This window comes from Tachyglossus aculeatus, chromosome 5, assembly GCF_015852505.1.
Source record: "Tachyglossus aculeatus isolate mTacAcu1 chromosome 5, mTacAcu1.pri, whole genome shotgun sequence".
NCBI classification, from domain to species: Eukaryota; Metazoa; Chordata; class Mammalia; order Monotremata; family Tachyglossidae; genus Tachyglossus; species Tachyglossus aculeatus.
The window spans coordinates 50,670,552-50,685,839 of record NC_052070.1 but is presented as its reverse complement, the minus strand read 5'-3'; the positions used below and the strand labels follow the sequence as shown (position 1 = coordinate 50,685,839).

The 15,288-nt window shown below is 49.5% G+C and overlaps 1 protein-coding gene across 1 annotated transcript; it reads right to left on the bottom strand.

The window, feature by feature from the left end:
* Positions 1-497: 497 nt before the first annotated feature.
* On the bottom strand, positions 498-14,891 carry LOC119928362 (angiotensin II receptor associated protein). Its single transcript, XM_038746549.1, has 5 exons — positions 14,783-14,891; positions 6,626-6,660; positions 5,447-5,558; positions 2,620-2,821; positions 498-1,388 (listed from the first exon to the last, which is right to left on the bottom strand). The coding sequence occupies exons 1-5, from the start codon at positions 14,807-14,809 to the stop codon at positions 1,261-1,263; spliced, it is 504 nt and encodes a 167-aa protein (XP_038602477.1). The 5' UTR covers positions 14,810-14,891; the 3' UTR covers positions 498-1,260.
* Positions 14,892-15,288: the final 397 nt, after the last annotated feature.

Genomic DNA, 15,288 nt, shown 5'->3' with positions numbered 1-15,288 from the left:
TGTTGAGGGGCTTCCACCTCTGGCTCCTCCTCCCACTTCCAAGCTGGGGTAGGCTCACTGGATCACTTGTGATGATTACACACTCTCAGGGTGGGTTAAAAGCAGCCCTAAAAGCACTATCTCCCTTCAGACTTACACGGGATATGTCCAATCTCCTTTAGTATATTCATCAAAAAATAAGATAAAGTCAATCCCACCAGCCCTGAAGCAAATACAGTTAGAAGCATGGCCTAGTGGCGAGAGCATGGGTTGGGAGTCAGAGGTTGGGGATTCTAATCCTGCCTCCACCACTTGTCTGCTGTGTGACCTTGGGCAAGTCATTTCACTTCTTTGTGCCTCAGTTGCCTCATCTGTAAAATGGGGATTGAGACTGAGCCCCACGTGGGACAACCTGATTACCTTGTATTTACCCCAGTGGTTAGAACAGTGCTTGGCACATAGTAAGTGCTTAACAAATATCATTATTATTATTATTAAACGAAGAGATTGGAGCTGGGTTTCAAGATAGAGAAATCACAGGAATTTTATTTCCGAAACTTTAATGCTGTAATTCTCTGCCGGAAGGCAAAGGCAGTGTTTCACAGGTACTGAATATTTACAACTGGTGGATGGGGAGTAATCAGAGGTGGGGGGGCAGGGGGGAGGGAGAACGGGGGAGGTGGCAGATTTTCTGCTTCCCCCTGAGGCCCCAAACATAAACCTGCCTAATACAACAGCAAAAAGCAAGCTTCTTCCATCCCCTCCCCACTCCAGTCTTCCTCTCCAGAGCAGCCATGATTGAACAACGTCCAGAGGATCACAGAGGCTCTAGAAAACCCCTAGCTCAGCCTGGTTGGGGGAAGACTTGGTTCCCTGTGGCTAAAGTGCAGCATGACAGTGTTTCCTGGAAGGAAGGGCCTGGGAGAGGCCAGAGACAGACCAAGGAGATGGGACAGACGCTTCTGGAAATGGGCCTAGGGTGTTGGGGAACTGATGTTGGCACAGGGAGGGAAAAAGGTTTCGTCCTCCTGGTGGTGTGTGGACCTACAAGGCATCAATGTGACCTCAAAGGTGTCTCCTCTCTCTGGCTGGTGCCTGAGACCGGGGGAGACCGGCAGGGGAAGGGTCTTGTGCAGTAGAGAGAAAGCAGAGTATGGGGTAGGATGACTGCAGCTCACAGCTGCTTAGCGCAGGCGGTGATGCGGGCAGGAATTCAGTAAGGCCGCAGCAGAGGCTCACTCTCCAGGTCCGTGTAGGGTGCGATGGTGAGGAGCAGGGAGCTCAGTAAGACCGCAGGGGTGCCTTGCTCTCCAGGTCGGCGTAAGGGTGCGATGGCGGGGAGGAGGAGGAGGAGTCCTGGGGATCAATCGGCTGGTATGCGCCATGGTCCTGAGCAGGGCCTAAGAAACCTGCACAGAGAGGCGGGGGGTTAGGGCCTCTAGCCGGCCTTGTCCAACCTGACCCAGGAAATGGGCCATGCAGGGGGTCATCTCCACAGGTGAGACTTGCTGCCTCTTCCCAGCCCTGGCCTCCCGGGGGAAAGAAAGCTGAAGAACAGAACAGCAGGGACAGCTGAAATTTAATTAGGTGGCTCCTTCTCAGGTGGACCAGCAGCAGGGAGAAGGGGAAGGGGGCAGATGAAGCAAAGCTGCACATGGGAAGGAAAGCAAGGTGTTCAACCTTGCTTTCAGGGTGAAGCTTCAGGATCAGCTTCAGGGTCAGGCTGGGCACTGAAGGCACTCCTGGGCCTCCCTCCCCAGACAAGTCTTGTTCTAAAGAAGCCCATTCTACCATCTGGATCTGTGCCTGCTGCGGGTCCCGCCCTTCCACCCTCAGCAGAGCCCAGGGCTCAGGCAGGATCAATGTTCCAGTAAGGCCCCTTCCAATCAACATCTCCCCTCTGGGCTCAGGCCTAACGGGAGACACCCCAATCCCCTCCACAAAGCAGCAGAACAACCCTTTCTGAGGGACTCTAGGGTGATCTACTTAATTCTGGGAGAAGGGATAGTGGGAGGGCTTTGAAAGCACAGGCCCTCGGAGGGAGAAGCCATGTCACCCTTTGGGAGACCTTTTCAGGTCTGTTGTCAAGTTAGTCCTGACAATCAGGGGCCAAGGGATCCATAGTTCAATTTGAAAGCATCGTTCACCTGGCACCTCTGGGGGAACACTACCCAGGTGCTGGCCGTAGGTGGACATCCTCTGGGTCCCTGCTCTCCCCCACTAGGTCCCCTCTTTCTCCACCCAGCAAGATAGCTGGGGGCGGGGTAGGGTAGCAGCCAGAGGGCAGGTGGGGAAGAGACAGGCAGTTTGGAGGCTGGCATTCCCACAGACCAGCCTCTGGTGAGCAGAGAGGCTTTGAGGAGAAATGGAGATGGTCAATGGAGAAGCAAGAGGAGCAGCAGCGGTGGACAGTCGAGAGCCGGGAGCTAGACTATGAGCTCGTTGTGGGCAGGGGATGTGTCTACCAACTCTGTTTTACTGTGCTCTCCCAAGCGCTTATTACAAGTGCTCTGCAAACCGTGAGCTCTCAGTAAATACCAATGAGGGCAATAATGATGACAGGGCCAATAGGAGAAGCCAAAGACTCCACCCTGCACCCTCCACCCCCCCGGCCGGACAGCAAGGGGTGCCCCTCCTCACCGATATTGAGGACCAGTTCTCCTCCACGCTCCCGGTACATGTGGTAGACAAACAAGCAGGACAAGGGCTTGAGGAGGAGGCTGAAGATGGCCATCCCTGTGCTAAAGCGCATCGTGTCAGTCAGCTGGGCAGCATCCCGGGGGTAGAAAATGCTGATGTGAATGATGTCCAAGAAAAGCGTGATCGCCAACCCTCCGAGAAACTGAAATACAAAGCCAGACTTTTCTGGGGGTGGGCAAGGGCTGATGGTGGGGCCTGTGGGCAGGCGGGGGGGGGGGGGGGGTCCTCAAGCCAGTGCACAACTTCCTCTGGCTTTAAGGGAGAGTGCTTGGGGATACAGCAGGCTGAATCCCCAGGCGCAGGGCAGGACAAACATCCTGCCCTCAAGGAACTGCTAGGGTAGAAGTACTCAATAAATACCGCTGACTAACTGATTTGGAGGGAGACCCAAGCAGAAAGAGAGGTGTGAGTCAGGATTTGGGAGAAGCAACTAACATAATAATGATCATACTTGTTAAGCACATACAATGTGCCAAGCCCTGTTCTAATCACTGGGGTATATACAAGTTAATTAGGTTGGACACAGTCCCTGTCCCCCATAGTCTTAATCCCCATTTTACAGATGAGATAACTGAAGCCCAGGGAAGTGAAGTGAGTTGCCCAAGGTCACACAGCAGACATGTGGCGCAGCTGGGATTAGAACCCAGGTCATTCATTCATTCAATCGTATTTATTGAGCGCTTACTGTGTGCAGAGCACTGTACTAAGCGCTTGGGAAGTACAAGTTGGCAACATATAGAGACGGTCCCTACCCAACAGCAGGCTCACAGTCTAGAAGGGGGAGACAGACAACAAAACAAAACATATTAACAAAATAAAATAAATAGAATAAATATGTACAAGTAAAATAGAGTAATAAATATGTACAAACATATATACATATATACAGGTGCTGTGGGGAGGGGAAGGATGTAAGGCAGGGGGACGGGGAGTGGGAGGAGGGAGAGAGGAAGGAGGGGGCTCAGTCTGGGAAGGCCTCCTGGAGGAGGTGAGCTCTCAGTAGGGCTTTGAAGGGAGGAAAAGAGCTAGCTTGGCGAATGTGCGGAGGGAGGGCATTCCAGGCCAGGGGGAGGACGTGGGCTGGGGGTCGATGGCGGAAAAGGCAAGAACGAGGCACAGTGAGTCCTTCTGACTCTCAGGCCTTTGCTCTTTCCACTAAGTTACAATGGAAGGAGGCCCAGTGAGAAAGTGAGCTTCAGTTCTTCTCCTCAGGGTCTATTCCTGAACTGCCCTCCTGATGACAGAAACCATTTAGGAAAGGATCCACCCAAAGCAAATATTGCAACTTTCACCCCTAGAGGTCTGAAGAGGACCTTGTTCCCTTCTCTGGGTTACCCCAGTAGAGACTACCCAGAGGGCTTTAGTTGTCCCTCCTCCAAGCTGCAGGGAAAGGAAGTGAGGAGAGGGCAATTCTCCTAGGGCAAGTCACATGTGAATAAGATGAGTAAATAAATGTTCTTGGCATCCATTTTCCTACTGAGGGTAAGGGCAGGTAAACTGAGAAATAGTGTGGCCTAGTGGATAGAGCATGGGCCTGGGAGTAAAATGGATCTGGGTCCTAATCCTGGCTCTGCCACTTGTCTGCTCTGTGACCTTGGGCAAGCCACTTAATTTCTCAGTGCCTCAGTTACCTCATCTGTAAAATGGGGATTAAGCCTGTGAGCCCCATGTGCGATATGGACTGTGTCCGCCCTATCAAGCAAAAACTCCTCACCCTCGGCTTCAAGGCTCTCCATCACCTCGCCGCCTCCTACCTCACCTCCCTTCTCTCCTTCTACAGCCCAGCCTGCACCCTCCGCTCCTCTGCCATTAATCTCCTCACTGTGCCTCGTTCTCGCCTGTCCTGCCGTCGACCCCCAGCCCACGTCATCCCCCTGGCCTGAAATACCCTCCCTCCACACATCCGCCAAGCTAGCTCTCTTCCTTCCTTCAAAGCCCTACTGAGAGCTCACCTCCTCCAGGAGGCCTTCCCAGACTGAGCCCCCTCCTTCCTCTCCCCCTCCCCCCCCCATCCATCCCCCCCACCTTACCTCCTTCCCCTCCCCACAGCACCTGTATATATGTATATATGCTTGTACATATTTATTACTCTATTTATTTATTTATTTATTTTATTTGTACATATTTATTCTATTTATTTTGTTAATATGTTTTGTTTTGTTGTCTGTCTCCCCCTTCTAGACTGTGAGCCCGCTGTTGGGTAGGGACCGTCTCTATATGTTGCCAACTTGTACTTCCCAAGCGCTTTGTACAGTGCTCTGCACACAGTAAGCACTCAATAAATACGATTGAATGAATGACTAAGTTGTATGTACTGCAGTGTTTAGTCCTGTGCCTAGCATGAAAAACAACAACTAGTAAGAATGTCCCCAGGTGGATAACCTTTTAAAAGAAATACCAAGTCTACATTACATTTTGTATGATGAGGACAGTTAATAAATAAAAATAACACCAAAAAATTTGGTAGTTGTTAAGCGCTCTATGGCAAGCACTGCTAAGCACTGAGGTAGATTCAAGAGCATCAGATCAACCACAGCCCCCCCCCCCCCGTCCCACATGATGATTACAGTCAAATGGTTGCAGGGGAGAACGGTCATTTTGCTGTCATTTAAAGATGAGAAACCTGAGACACTGAGAAGACCGCACTTGCCCAAGGTCACACAGCAGGGTTCTTCTCTGGCTCTATAAAAAGCAGTAAGGAAAGCAGCGGGAGGCCTGGGGTCTGTTTCAGGCTGGGCCCCCGCCCCTGTTCCCAGTTAAGACTCACCATGATGATAGCGTCGATAGAATCTCTCTGAGCGACAGCCCACACACCCAGGGCCAAGACAGTAAAGTTGCTCCAGGCATAGGAGGTGGGGAATGAAAAAGCCAAGCAGCCCCTGATGAAAGGAGACACAAGTCATTCCTGAATCCATACAGACAGGTCATAGGGTGTGGAGTTTTGAAAATTCCTTCCCTTCCCCGCCCCCAGGCTCCAGACCGGAGCACATAAGGGTCGCTGCTATCCCAAGAGAATGTGGAACCTCAGCACTTTGGGTAAACAGCTGAGCCTACTTCTTACAAATAATCCTGGGTTAGGGCCCCTTAATGTAATAATGGCATTTGTTAAGCGCTTACTATGTGCAAAGCACTGTTCTAAGCGCTGGGGGGGATACAAGGTGATCAGGTTGTACCATGTGGGGCTCACAGTCTTAATCCCCATTTTTTACAGATGAGGGAACTGAGGCTCAGAGAAGTTAAGTGACTTGCCCAAGGTCACACAGCAGACATGTGGCAGAGCCGAGATTCGAACCCATGACCTCTGACTCCCAAGCCCGGGCTCTTTCCACTGAGCCACGCTGCTTCCCCTTAGGGCCCTGGGCACACCCATATCAAATCTGACCAGTGCATTTCTCTTCCTGGATACATGTGTACATCTTGAACTTGGATCTGAACACTGGCGACTTCCAACTATTTATTGTAACAGAAGGGATCAGAAATGCAGAGAACCCAAAATGGTGTATAACTCAAAACTGGGGTGGGCAGGAAGCTTGGCTGACAAAGGGATGGCAGAATGAGGTTCCTGCCTGGAGAGGCTGATTTGCCTGGCACTGATATGCCTGGAGGAGCTCTGGACTCAGAAATTTGCTATGGATAATCAACCAAGGAGATAATCTAGAGGGACCGTATGCTGAACTGCCTTCCCTTTGTTGCTGAGCTGGAAAGTCTTAAACTCCACAAAGGCAAGAAAGCGCCAATTCCATAGGCATCTGGGAATCATTCAGCTCCTGAAGGATAACAAGTCTTCTCCCAAAAGAATTCATCTGAGTCCCACTGAACCCAGCCAGCCCCACTTTGGGGAAGTGAGGAGGGGGGGAGATTCTTCCCTCCATCCAAGTTAGAAGGCCCAGCAAAGTCCAACCCTTTCCGTTCTCACCTGTGGCCCCACTTTCACGAGATCACTCACCATGTTGTCAGCAGCCAGTGCATGAAAATGATCGCCTGGTGGCAGAGGAGAAGGATGAGGCGGTGGGGGAAGCGGGAAGAGAAGAGAAACAGGTCAGCGAGTTAGAAACTCAGGGCAAACGGGAGGGAAATTGGAATTACCAGCTCTCTCGGGGGTGACTGGATAATGAGCAGTCCAATCATTGCCACAGTGGGATGCGGTGAACCAAGAAAAAGCATGCTGTGTGATGGCAGGAAGACCCCTCAGCAGGCCTGGCCAACCTCCAGGCATCCCCGGCCTCGCTCACTCGCTGCCTTCCCCGGCTGGCGGGGGCGGGGGGTGCTCTGATTTGTGACTGCTCTTACCACTTTGAAAAGCTCACTTGGGGGCTGGTGGGGATTTGCAAGATGGATCATGGATTTGGGGATTAGAGGGCAGGCGGAGGAGCAATTGTTCCCAAACCAATTTGGATTTAATTGGCAATTTCTGCGCCCCCTCCCCCAGCCCCACCAAAGAAGCCCCTGTTCTGGAGGCCAGAGCCTGTATCTGGGTCCCAGCAACCGAGTGCCCCAGCGCGGGTGTCCTTGGCTAGGTCTTTCCCGAGAGCCGTCAGAAAAAAACAGTGTTCTGGCTTCCAGCCTGCTCCGTTGCCCTGCCAGCAGCCTGAAGGTGGAAGAGGAGGCGGGGCATAGACCCCGCCCTCACACAGCTCTGGCTCTCACCACTCCAGATGCACCCGCAGCTCTGGCTCTTACGATTCCAGGTGCACCCGTGCTTCTCAGGTTGGCCTCGGAAACCAGAACAGCAGATCTCTGATCAGCTGTCGGTGGTGGAAGGTATATGAACAGAGACCTGCTCAGTAGGCCTCGTTCTTGTCTCTTGCCATTACCTCCTTCTCACGCCCTCCTTCTTGCCTGGCACGCCCACCTTCGTCATGTGAGACAGACCATTGCTCTCCCCCATCCTCAAGGCCCTTCTGAACTCATACCTCCCCTAAGAGGCCTTCCTTGGTTAACCTCATCTCCCATCCTATTCCTTTTTTAACGGTATTTGTTAAATGCTTACAATATGCCAAGCACTGCACTAAGTGCTGGGGTAGATTGAAGATAATCAGGTTGGACACAGTTCATGTCCCACATGGGGCTCAAATCTTAATCCCTATTTTACAGTTGAGGTAACTGAGGCACAGAGAAGGTAAGGGACTCGCCCACGGTCACACAGGAGACACATGGTAGAGCTGAGATTAGAACTCAAGTCCTTCTGATTCCCAGACCCATGCTTTATCCACTAGGCCATACTGCCTACTTCCCCCACTGACACTCCAGCACCTCTGCATCACCTAAGCACTTGGGTTCTCACTCCCCTCACCCACCAGTAGCACTTACAATCACATCTTTAACTCTTTTGCATTCCTCTACCTGTAATATATTTTTGTGTCTGTCTCCCCTGCTAGACTGTAAGCTCCTTGAGGGCATGAGTCATACCTATCATACTCTCCTGAGCGCTTAGTAGTCTACATAGAGTAGGTGCTCCATAAATACTCTCCATTGATTGAGAACCAACCACTTTCACCTTCTGAGACCCTTGAATGAACTTCATCCAGGCTTAGCAATCTGCTGCCATCTGATTAGGACTGTGAACTCCGAGTGGGCAGGCAGGGAATGTATGAACCAACTCTGTTGTACTGTACTCTCCCGAGCGCTTAGTATGATGCACTGCACACACTAAATGCTCAATAAATTCCATTGATTCATCTAAGATGGAGAGCAACTGAGGGAGGGGGCAACAACAGGTTGGAGAAGACAAGATTTTGAGAATGTGAGGAGAGAGCTTTTACTGAACGTTTTATCCAGGGTGTCGCTTTCTTGGATCCTGCAAGAAGCATAGATTTAGCATCTGGATGGAGTCCCTTTGGATCCCTCCAAAACAGGCCATGTGGATTTCAGAAGAAGAGTTTTATATAGATCCAAGGAGCTCTTCATTGTCCTTATTTTGATCAGTTTATTTCTAATGATGAAGATAATGGTACTTAAGTACTTACAATGTGCCCAGTGTTGTTCTAAGCGTTGGGACAGATACAAGACAATCAGGTTGGACACGGTCTCTGTCCCACATGGGACTCACACTCTTAACTTCCATTTTATAGATTAGGTAACTGAGGTCCAGAGAAGTAAAGTGACTTGCCCACAGTCACATAGCAGACAAATGGCAGAGCTGGGATTAGAACCCAGGTCCTTCTTACTCCCAGGCCCATGCTCTATCCACTAAGCCATGCTGCTTCCCACAATTCTAACTGTATTTGTTTTATGGTATTTGTTAAGCTCTTACTATGTGCTAGGCACTCTACTAAGTACCGGGCTAAATACAAATTAATCAGGTTGAATACAGTCCCTGTCCCACATACGGCTCACAGGCTTAATCCCCATTTTACAGACAAAGTAACTGAGGCACAAAGAAGTTAAGTGATGTGCCTGAGGTCAAACAGCAGACAAGTGGTGGAGTCAGGATTAGAACCCAAGGCCTTCTGGCTTTCAGGCCCATGTTCTATCCACTAGACAACACTGCTTCTCTAATACTCAGATTACTCTGGCTTAATCTGGTGTTCAGCCATAACAACAATGTGGGCATTAGTCCAGTACATTTACATTCTATTTTGTTAATGATGTGCATATAGCCATAATTCTATTTGTTCTGACGATTTTGACACCTGTCTACATGTTTTGTTTTGCTGTTTGTCTCCCTCTTCCAGACTGTGAGCCCGCTGTTGGGTAGGGACCGTCTCTGTTACCGACTTGTACTTCCCAAGTGTTTAGTACAGTGCTCTGCAAATAAATACATATTTATATGAATGAATTAAAGTTATTGGGATTTCAAAATACTACTACAAATAACAGTTGATAATCAAGGGTGGTATTTGTTAAGTGCTTACTATGTGCCGAGCACAGTTTTAAATCCTGGGGAAGATACAAGACAATCAGGTCAGATACAGTCCTTATCCTAAATAGGGTTCACAATCTTAAGTGGGATGGCGAACAGGTATTGAATCCTCACTGTATAGATGAGGTAACTGAGGCACAGAGAAGTTGTGACTTGTCCAAGGTCACCCAGCAGGCCCACGGTGGAGGTGGGATTAGAATCCAAGTGCTCAGACTCCCAGAGACTCTTTCCACTAGGCCATGCTGCACCTCTATACTTACTGTATTATTAATAATTATTATTATGATTCTGGTTCTGTGACAAGTATACAGGAATACCAGCCTCTGAACTGTTGCTAGAGTAGAATGAATCTCCATTTCCTTGATGTTTCAAGTAGTGTACATGGAACTTCCCCAGAGCCCTATTATTATAGGGAATCCTGGCTTTTGATCAGGCTAAATTCACCTAAATGTCAGTGAAAAGAGAGAGCAGGTTCTGATTTGTGCTTCTCAAACATTTTAGTTCTGCCACCCCAGGCCTCAGTCTCCTCATCTCTCAAATGGGGCCACTGATACCTCCTGGGAAGACAGCCTGGACGAAAGTGCAATAGCTCCCCTAGAAGCATCTGGAGAGATAACCAGCAGGTTGGAGACAGCATCGGAGGGTCTAGTGGTTCAATATCAGCAGCACTCAGGCAATTCAACCAGCATTTTCCCCGGAGCATAATCAAGGAGATCTTCATTTGCCATATATTGCTCCTTTTCTTTATTTCTTTTTGATTTGCAGTTGAAGGGGAGGGACATGGATAGACTCCAGCCTGATTCCTCTGAGGCAAAACACAGCCTGTTCAGAACCAAAGCCCTCAAGTGATAAGCAGTGTGGCCTAATGGATAGAGCATGGCCCTGGGGATCAGAAGGACGCGGGTTCTAATTCCAACTCTGCCACTTGACTGCTGTGTGACCTTAGGCAAGTCACTTAATTTCTCTATTCTAGAATGCACCATTTAAGAATTAAGGGACCTGGGTTCTAGTCTCAGTTCTACCTAAAGCTGACTAACATGGGAAAAGACCACAGATGCATTTGGCAGTGTGTTGCATCCCTCCCCACCTGCTCCCTCATTTCACTAGGTGCCTAACGGAACATGACTGGAAGGGACAAAATAATCTAAGTGGCGCTATGTTAGCCACTAGCTTTAAAATCAACCATTGTTTACTACTCGATCACATCTAACTCACCACTGTTCTCTGCCCGTGTCATGGCTCTGGCTTGGAACACTCTTCCTTTTCAAATCTGACAAACAATTACTCTTCCCACCTACAAAGCCTTATTCATTCATTCATTCAATCATACTGATTGAGCGCTTACTGTGTGCAGAGGACTGTCCTAAGTGGTTGGGAGAATACAATACAACAATAAACATACACATTTCCTTCACACAAGGAGCTTACAGTCTCGCGGGGAAGGAACGGGAAATGATTTATCAATATAAATAAATAAATTACAGATCGTACATAAGTGCGATGGGGATGGGGGAAGAACAAAGGGAGCAAGTCAGGGTGATGCAGAAGGGAATAGGAGAAGAGGAAAGGTGGGGCTCAGTCTGGGAAGGCCTCTTGAAGGAGATGTGCCTTCAATAAGTCTTTAAAGGGGGGGAGAGCAAGTATCTGTCAGATTTGAGGAGGGCAGGCATTCCAGGCCAGAGGCAGGGCTCGGCGGTGAGACGGGCAACATCAAGGCATGGTGAGAAGGTTAGCATTAGAGAAGCGAATTGTGCGGGCTGGATTGCAAAAGGAGAGTAGCAAGGTGAGGTAGGAGAAGGCAAGGTGGTGGACTGCTTTAAAGTCAATGGTGATGAGTTTTGTTTGATGTGGAGGTGGATTGGCAACCACTGGAGTTTTCTGAGGAGTGGGGTGACATCCTAAATGGTTTTGTAGAAAAATGATCCTAGTAGCAGAGTGAAGTATGGACTGGAGTGGGGAGAGGCAGGAGGCTGGGCAGTCAGCAAGGAGACTGATGTAGTAAAACAGGCAGGATAGGATGAGTGATTGTATTAACGTGACAGCAGTTTGGATGGAGAGGAAAGGGCGGATTCTGGCAATGCTGTGAAGGTGGGACTGACAGGATTTAGTGATGGATTGAATCTTGTTGAAGACACATCTCCAAAAGACCCAGACTAAGCCCTCATTTCCTCTTCTCCTACTCCCTTCTGTGTGGCCCTGATTTGCTTCCTTTACTCATGCCTGCCCCATCCAGAAGTTCAGCACTTATGTGTATAGTTGTAATTTATTTATATTAATGTCTGTCTCCTCTTTGAGACTGTCAGCTCATTGTTGGCAGGGAATGTGTTTGTTAAAGGGTTGTGTTGTACTCTCCCAAGTGCTTAGAACAGTGCTCTGCACACAGTAAGTGTTCAATAAATATGACTGAACTCCTCTGTGCAGACTTCAGGACGGAGGCTCTTCCACTGTTCCTGACTGGAGACTCCATCATCATCGTCATAAATGATTACTTTTAACAATGATCTGCACAGTATCACTTCCTGCCCTCCTGATCAAACTTTTCCCAATTCCCCCCACATCATCCTCCTCCTTAGACCAAAACTCAAAATTTGATTCCAAAGTGATGAAACACCTGACCCTCTGTGAAAATAAAACTGGGATGAGCCTCCCATTTGGTTTACAAAGACATTCCGGTCCTTTCATTATTTATACTTTAGAACTTTTTCTCAGTCATACGTCACTCCCCAGCTCTTCTGCCCGAGAAATCGGAGGCGCTGGCGGAACTGAAATCGGATCCCTTTTCTCCTTGAAGCTGAAAAGAAACATAGATCCAGGAGCACGAAGTGTCCCCATCTTTCCCATCAGCAGTTACCCACAGTAGAGGTGTAGGATGTGTGCCTATGGGTGGAATAGGAGGACAAGTGCCCTCCCCAGAGACTCCCACAAGCCCCAAAACTCAACGCCTGGGTATACTGGGCTCTTGGAGATGGGTCACGGCCAGCCAGTCTAGTCAATTCCTACCTCCACTGCCAATAAAAATCTAATTCCTCACCGCAGCTCTGAAATTCCAGTCATGAATGTGGCTGCCACTTTCTGGATGCTCCCCGGGAGCTTTAGCTGGACCCCCGGCAGGTAGTTCGGGTCACAGACTGGGCTTCTCTTTCCCTCACCTCATGACATATCTGATGGGTGAGATCAGGTATCACAGTAAGTGGTCAGTCTACTGCAAGGACCCGTTAGGAGGTACTGGGCGTGGTGTACATCATAAGAAACTATATTGGGCAGGATCTCTAAGTGATACAGACTGATAGATTGGTGTGGATTCAAAAATTTCAACCCACAATGAGAGCTCTGTTTGTACATATTTATTACTCTATTTTACTTGTACATATCTATTCTATTTATTTTATTTTGTTAGCATGTTTGGTTTTGTTCTCTGTCTCCCCCTTTTAGACTGTGAGCCCACTGTTGGGTAGGGACTGTCTCTATATGTTGCCCACTTGGACTTCCCAAGCGCTTAGTACAGTGCTCTGCACACAGTAAGTGCTCAATAAATACGATTGATTGATTGATTGATTGAATATTACTAGAGAAGCTGTGTGGCCTAGTGGAAAGAACATGGGACTGGGAGTCAGAAGACTGGAATTCTAACCCTTGTTCTGCGACTTTTCTGCTCCGTGACCTTGGGAATGTCGCAACTCCTCTGTGTCTGTTACTCATCTGTAAAATCAGCGCCCTACATAGAACAAACCCGATTATCCTGTATCTACCCCAGCGCTTAGTACAGTGCCTGGCATAGGAAGGGCTTAATAGATACCACACACAAAAAAAGCAGTGCTTCCTTCCCTGACCCCAGTGGCAGAAATCTGGAAACAGGGACATGAGACCTGTGGGGGCCCCAGTTAAGTAGGGGTGGGGCTATTGCTGCCCTACTTTCTAACCCAAGTTAATCGCCAATCCCATCCCCCACCCTTGGAGACAGATACTCCAGAAACAGACTGTAGCTATCAGCCCCAGTTCAGACCAGGTCTAACCATTTCTGAAAGCGGCGGCAGGGCTGTAGTGCTTAGCCAACCCCACCCCTATCATGAAACTCTTTCCTGGTCCAATTCAGCCCCATTGGTACCTAAACATAGAGAAGCAGCGTGGCTCAGTGGAAAGAGCACGGGCTTGGGAGTCAGAGGTCATGGGTTCTAATTCCGCTCCACCACATGTCTGCTGTGTGATCTTGGGCAGGTCACTTCACTTCTCTGAGCCTCAGTTACCTCATCTGTAAAATGGGGATTAAGGCTGTGAGCCCCAAGTGGGACAACCTCATCACCTTGTATCCCCCCAGCACTTAGAACAGTGCTTTGCACATAGTAAGTGCTTAACAAATGCCGTCATTATAAACACTTGGGAAGGGGGCCGGGGTTTGAAAATGACTTTCATGCGACTGGCTCAGATTCCTTATCCATTTTGAGTTCCCACCCGAAGGTGGTGGTATCAATAGGTGCTGTCATCCCTTGGTGAAATGAGGTGCTAACTGTCACCCCTTGGTGAAATAAGGTGCCATCACCCCTTGGTGAAATAAGGTGCTAACTGTCACCCCTTGGTGAAATGATTCTACCGGTTCATTCTGCAAGGTATGTTATCTTTCAGCCCAATTTCAAACAGGGAGGTTAATCCCTAAGAAAGACCGCCTTCGCTGCCCCTTCTTTCCTCCCAGTGAAGAAAGGGAGAAGACAGCAGGGGGAGGAAGTTTAAGGAGAGGATCTAGCAGTCAGCCATACAGGAAATGAAGACACCCCTCTTGCTGGCCCTCGGACCTAATTTCTCTGGACACTTTCCACAGTTGGCGATCTAACTCGGAACGGGCAATTTCTTTCTTTCATCAGCTTTTCCTCCCCTGCTTGAAGGACACAATCGTCTCGATCGCTAAGGAGGTCAGGAATTCAACCCTAACTGAAAGGACAACGGGAAGCGGGGTGGGGGGGGATGGAGCTGAATTGGGTAATCATTCTCCGGTTGCGTCAAGGTTGCGAAATGGGGCCCTGTTGAGAGGCAGAGACACTCATTCGATCGTATTTATTGAGCGCTTACAGTGTGCAGAACACTGTACTAAGCGCTCGGGAAGTACAATTCAGCAACAAATAGAGATTATCCCTGCCCACAATGGGCTCACGGACTAGAAGGGGTCTAGAGCTCCATTTTTCCCGGGCCCCTGGCTGTCCCCCTGCTGACCCCTGGATGACCCCCGGCTGACCCCGCATAGGTCTGTACCTTTAGGTTGACTGCCGGCAGCTCCATCCTGGGGTTGGCCGGTCCTTCGGGGCTCCGCTGCCCAACTTGCCCCGAAAACTTGGGCAACTCCGCCCCCCACCCGGGTCGCCGGCTCCTCCAACCCCGTGACGCCGGGAAAGGACGACTCATGTGACACGGAAGCCGGTTGCTAGGAGACGGCATCTCGTCCGGCCTACCTTGGTCCCCGGGACCTGACTCGCCCAGCTTCTCCTCCCTTGGTGAAATAAGGTGCTAACTGTCACCCCTTGGTGAAATGATTCTACCGGTTCATTCTGCAAGGTATGTTATCTTTCAGCCCAATTTCAAACAGGGAGGTTAATCCCTAAGAAATCCTCCCCTTTCCCCAAACTCAGGCGACGTGTTCCCCCACGGGGCCCTTTGCAGTTCATTCATTCAATCGTATTTAATGAGCAATTGCTGTGTGCAGAGCACTGTACTAAGCGCTTGGGAAGTACAAGTTGGCAACATATCATCATCAATCGTAT

Coding starts and splice junctions, on each gene's coding strand:
- LOC119928362 (XM_038746549.1), bottom strand. CDS start 14,809: ATGGAGCTGCCGGCAGTCAACCTAAAG. Junction 2,822..5,446: donor CTATCGACGCTATCATCATG/GTGAGTCTTAAC, acceptor TTTGTATTTCAG/TTTCTCGGAGGGTTGGCGAT. Junction 1,389..2,619: donor AGAACTGGTCCTCAATATCG/GTGAGGAGGGGC, acceptor CTCTCTGTGCAG/GTTTCTTAGGCCCTGCTCAG.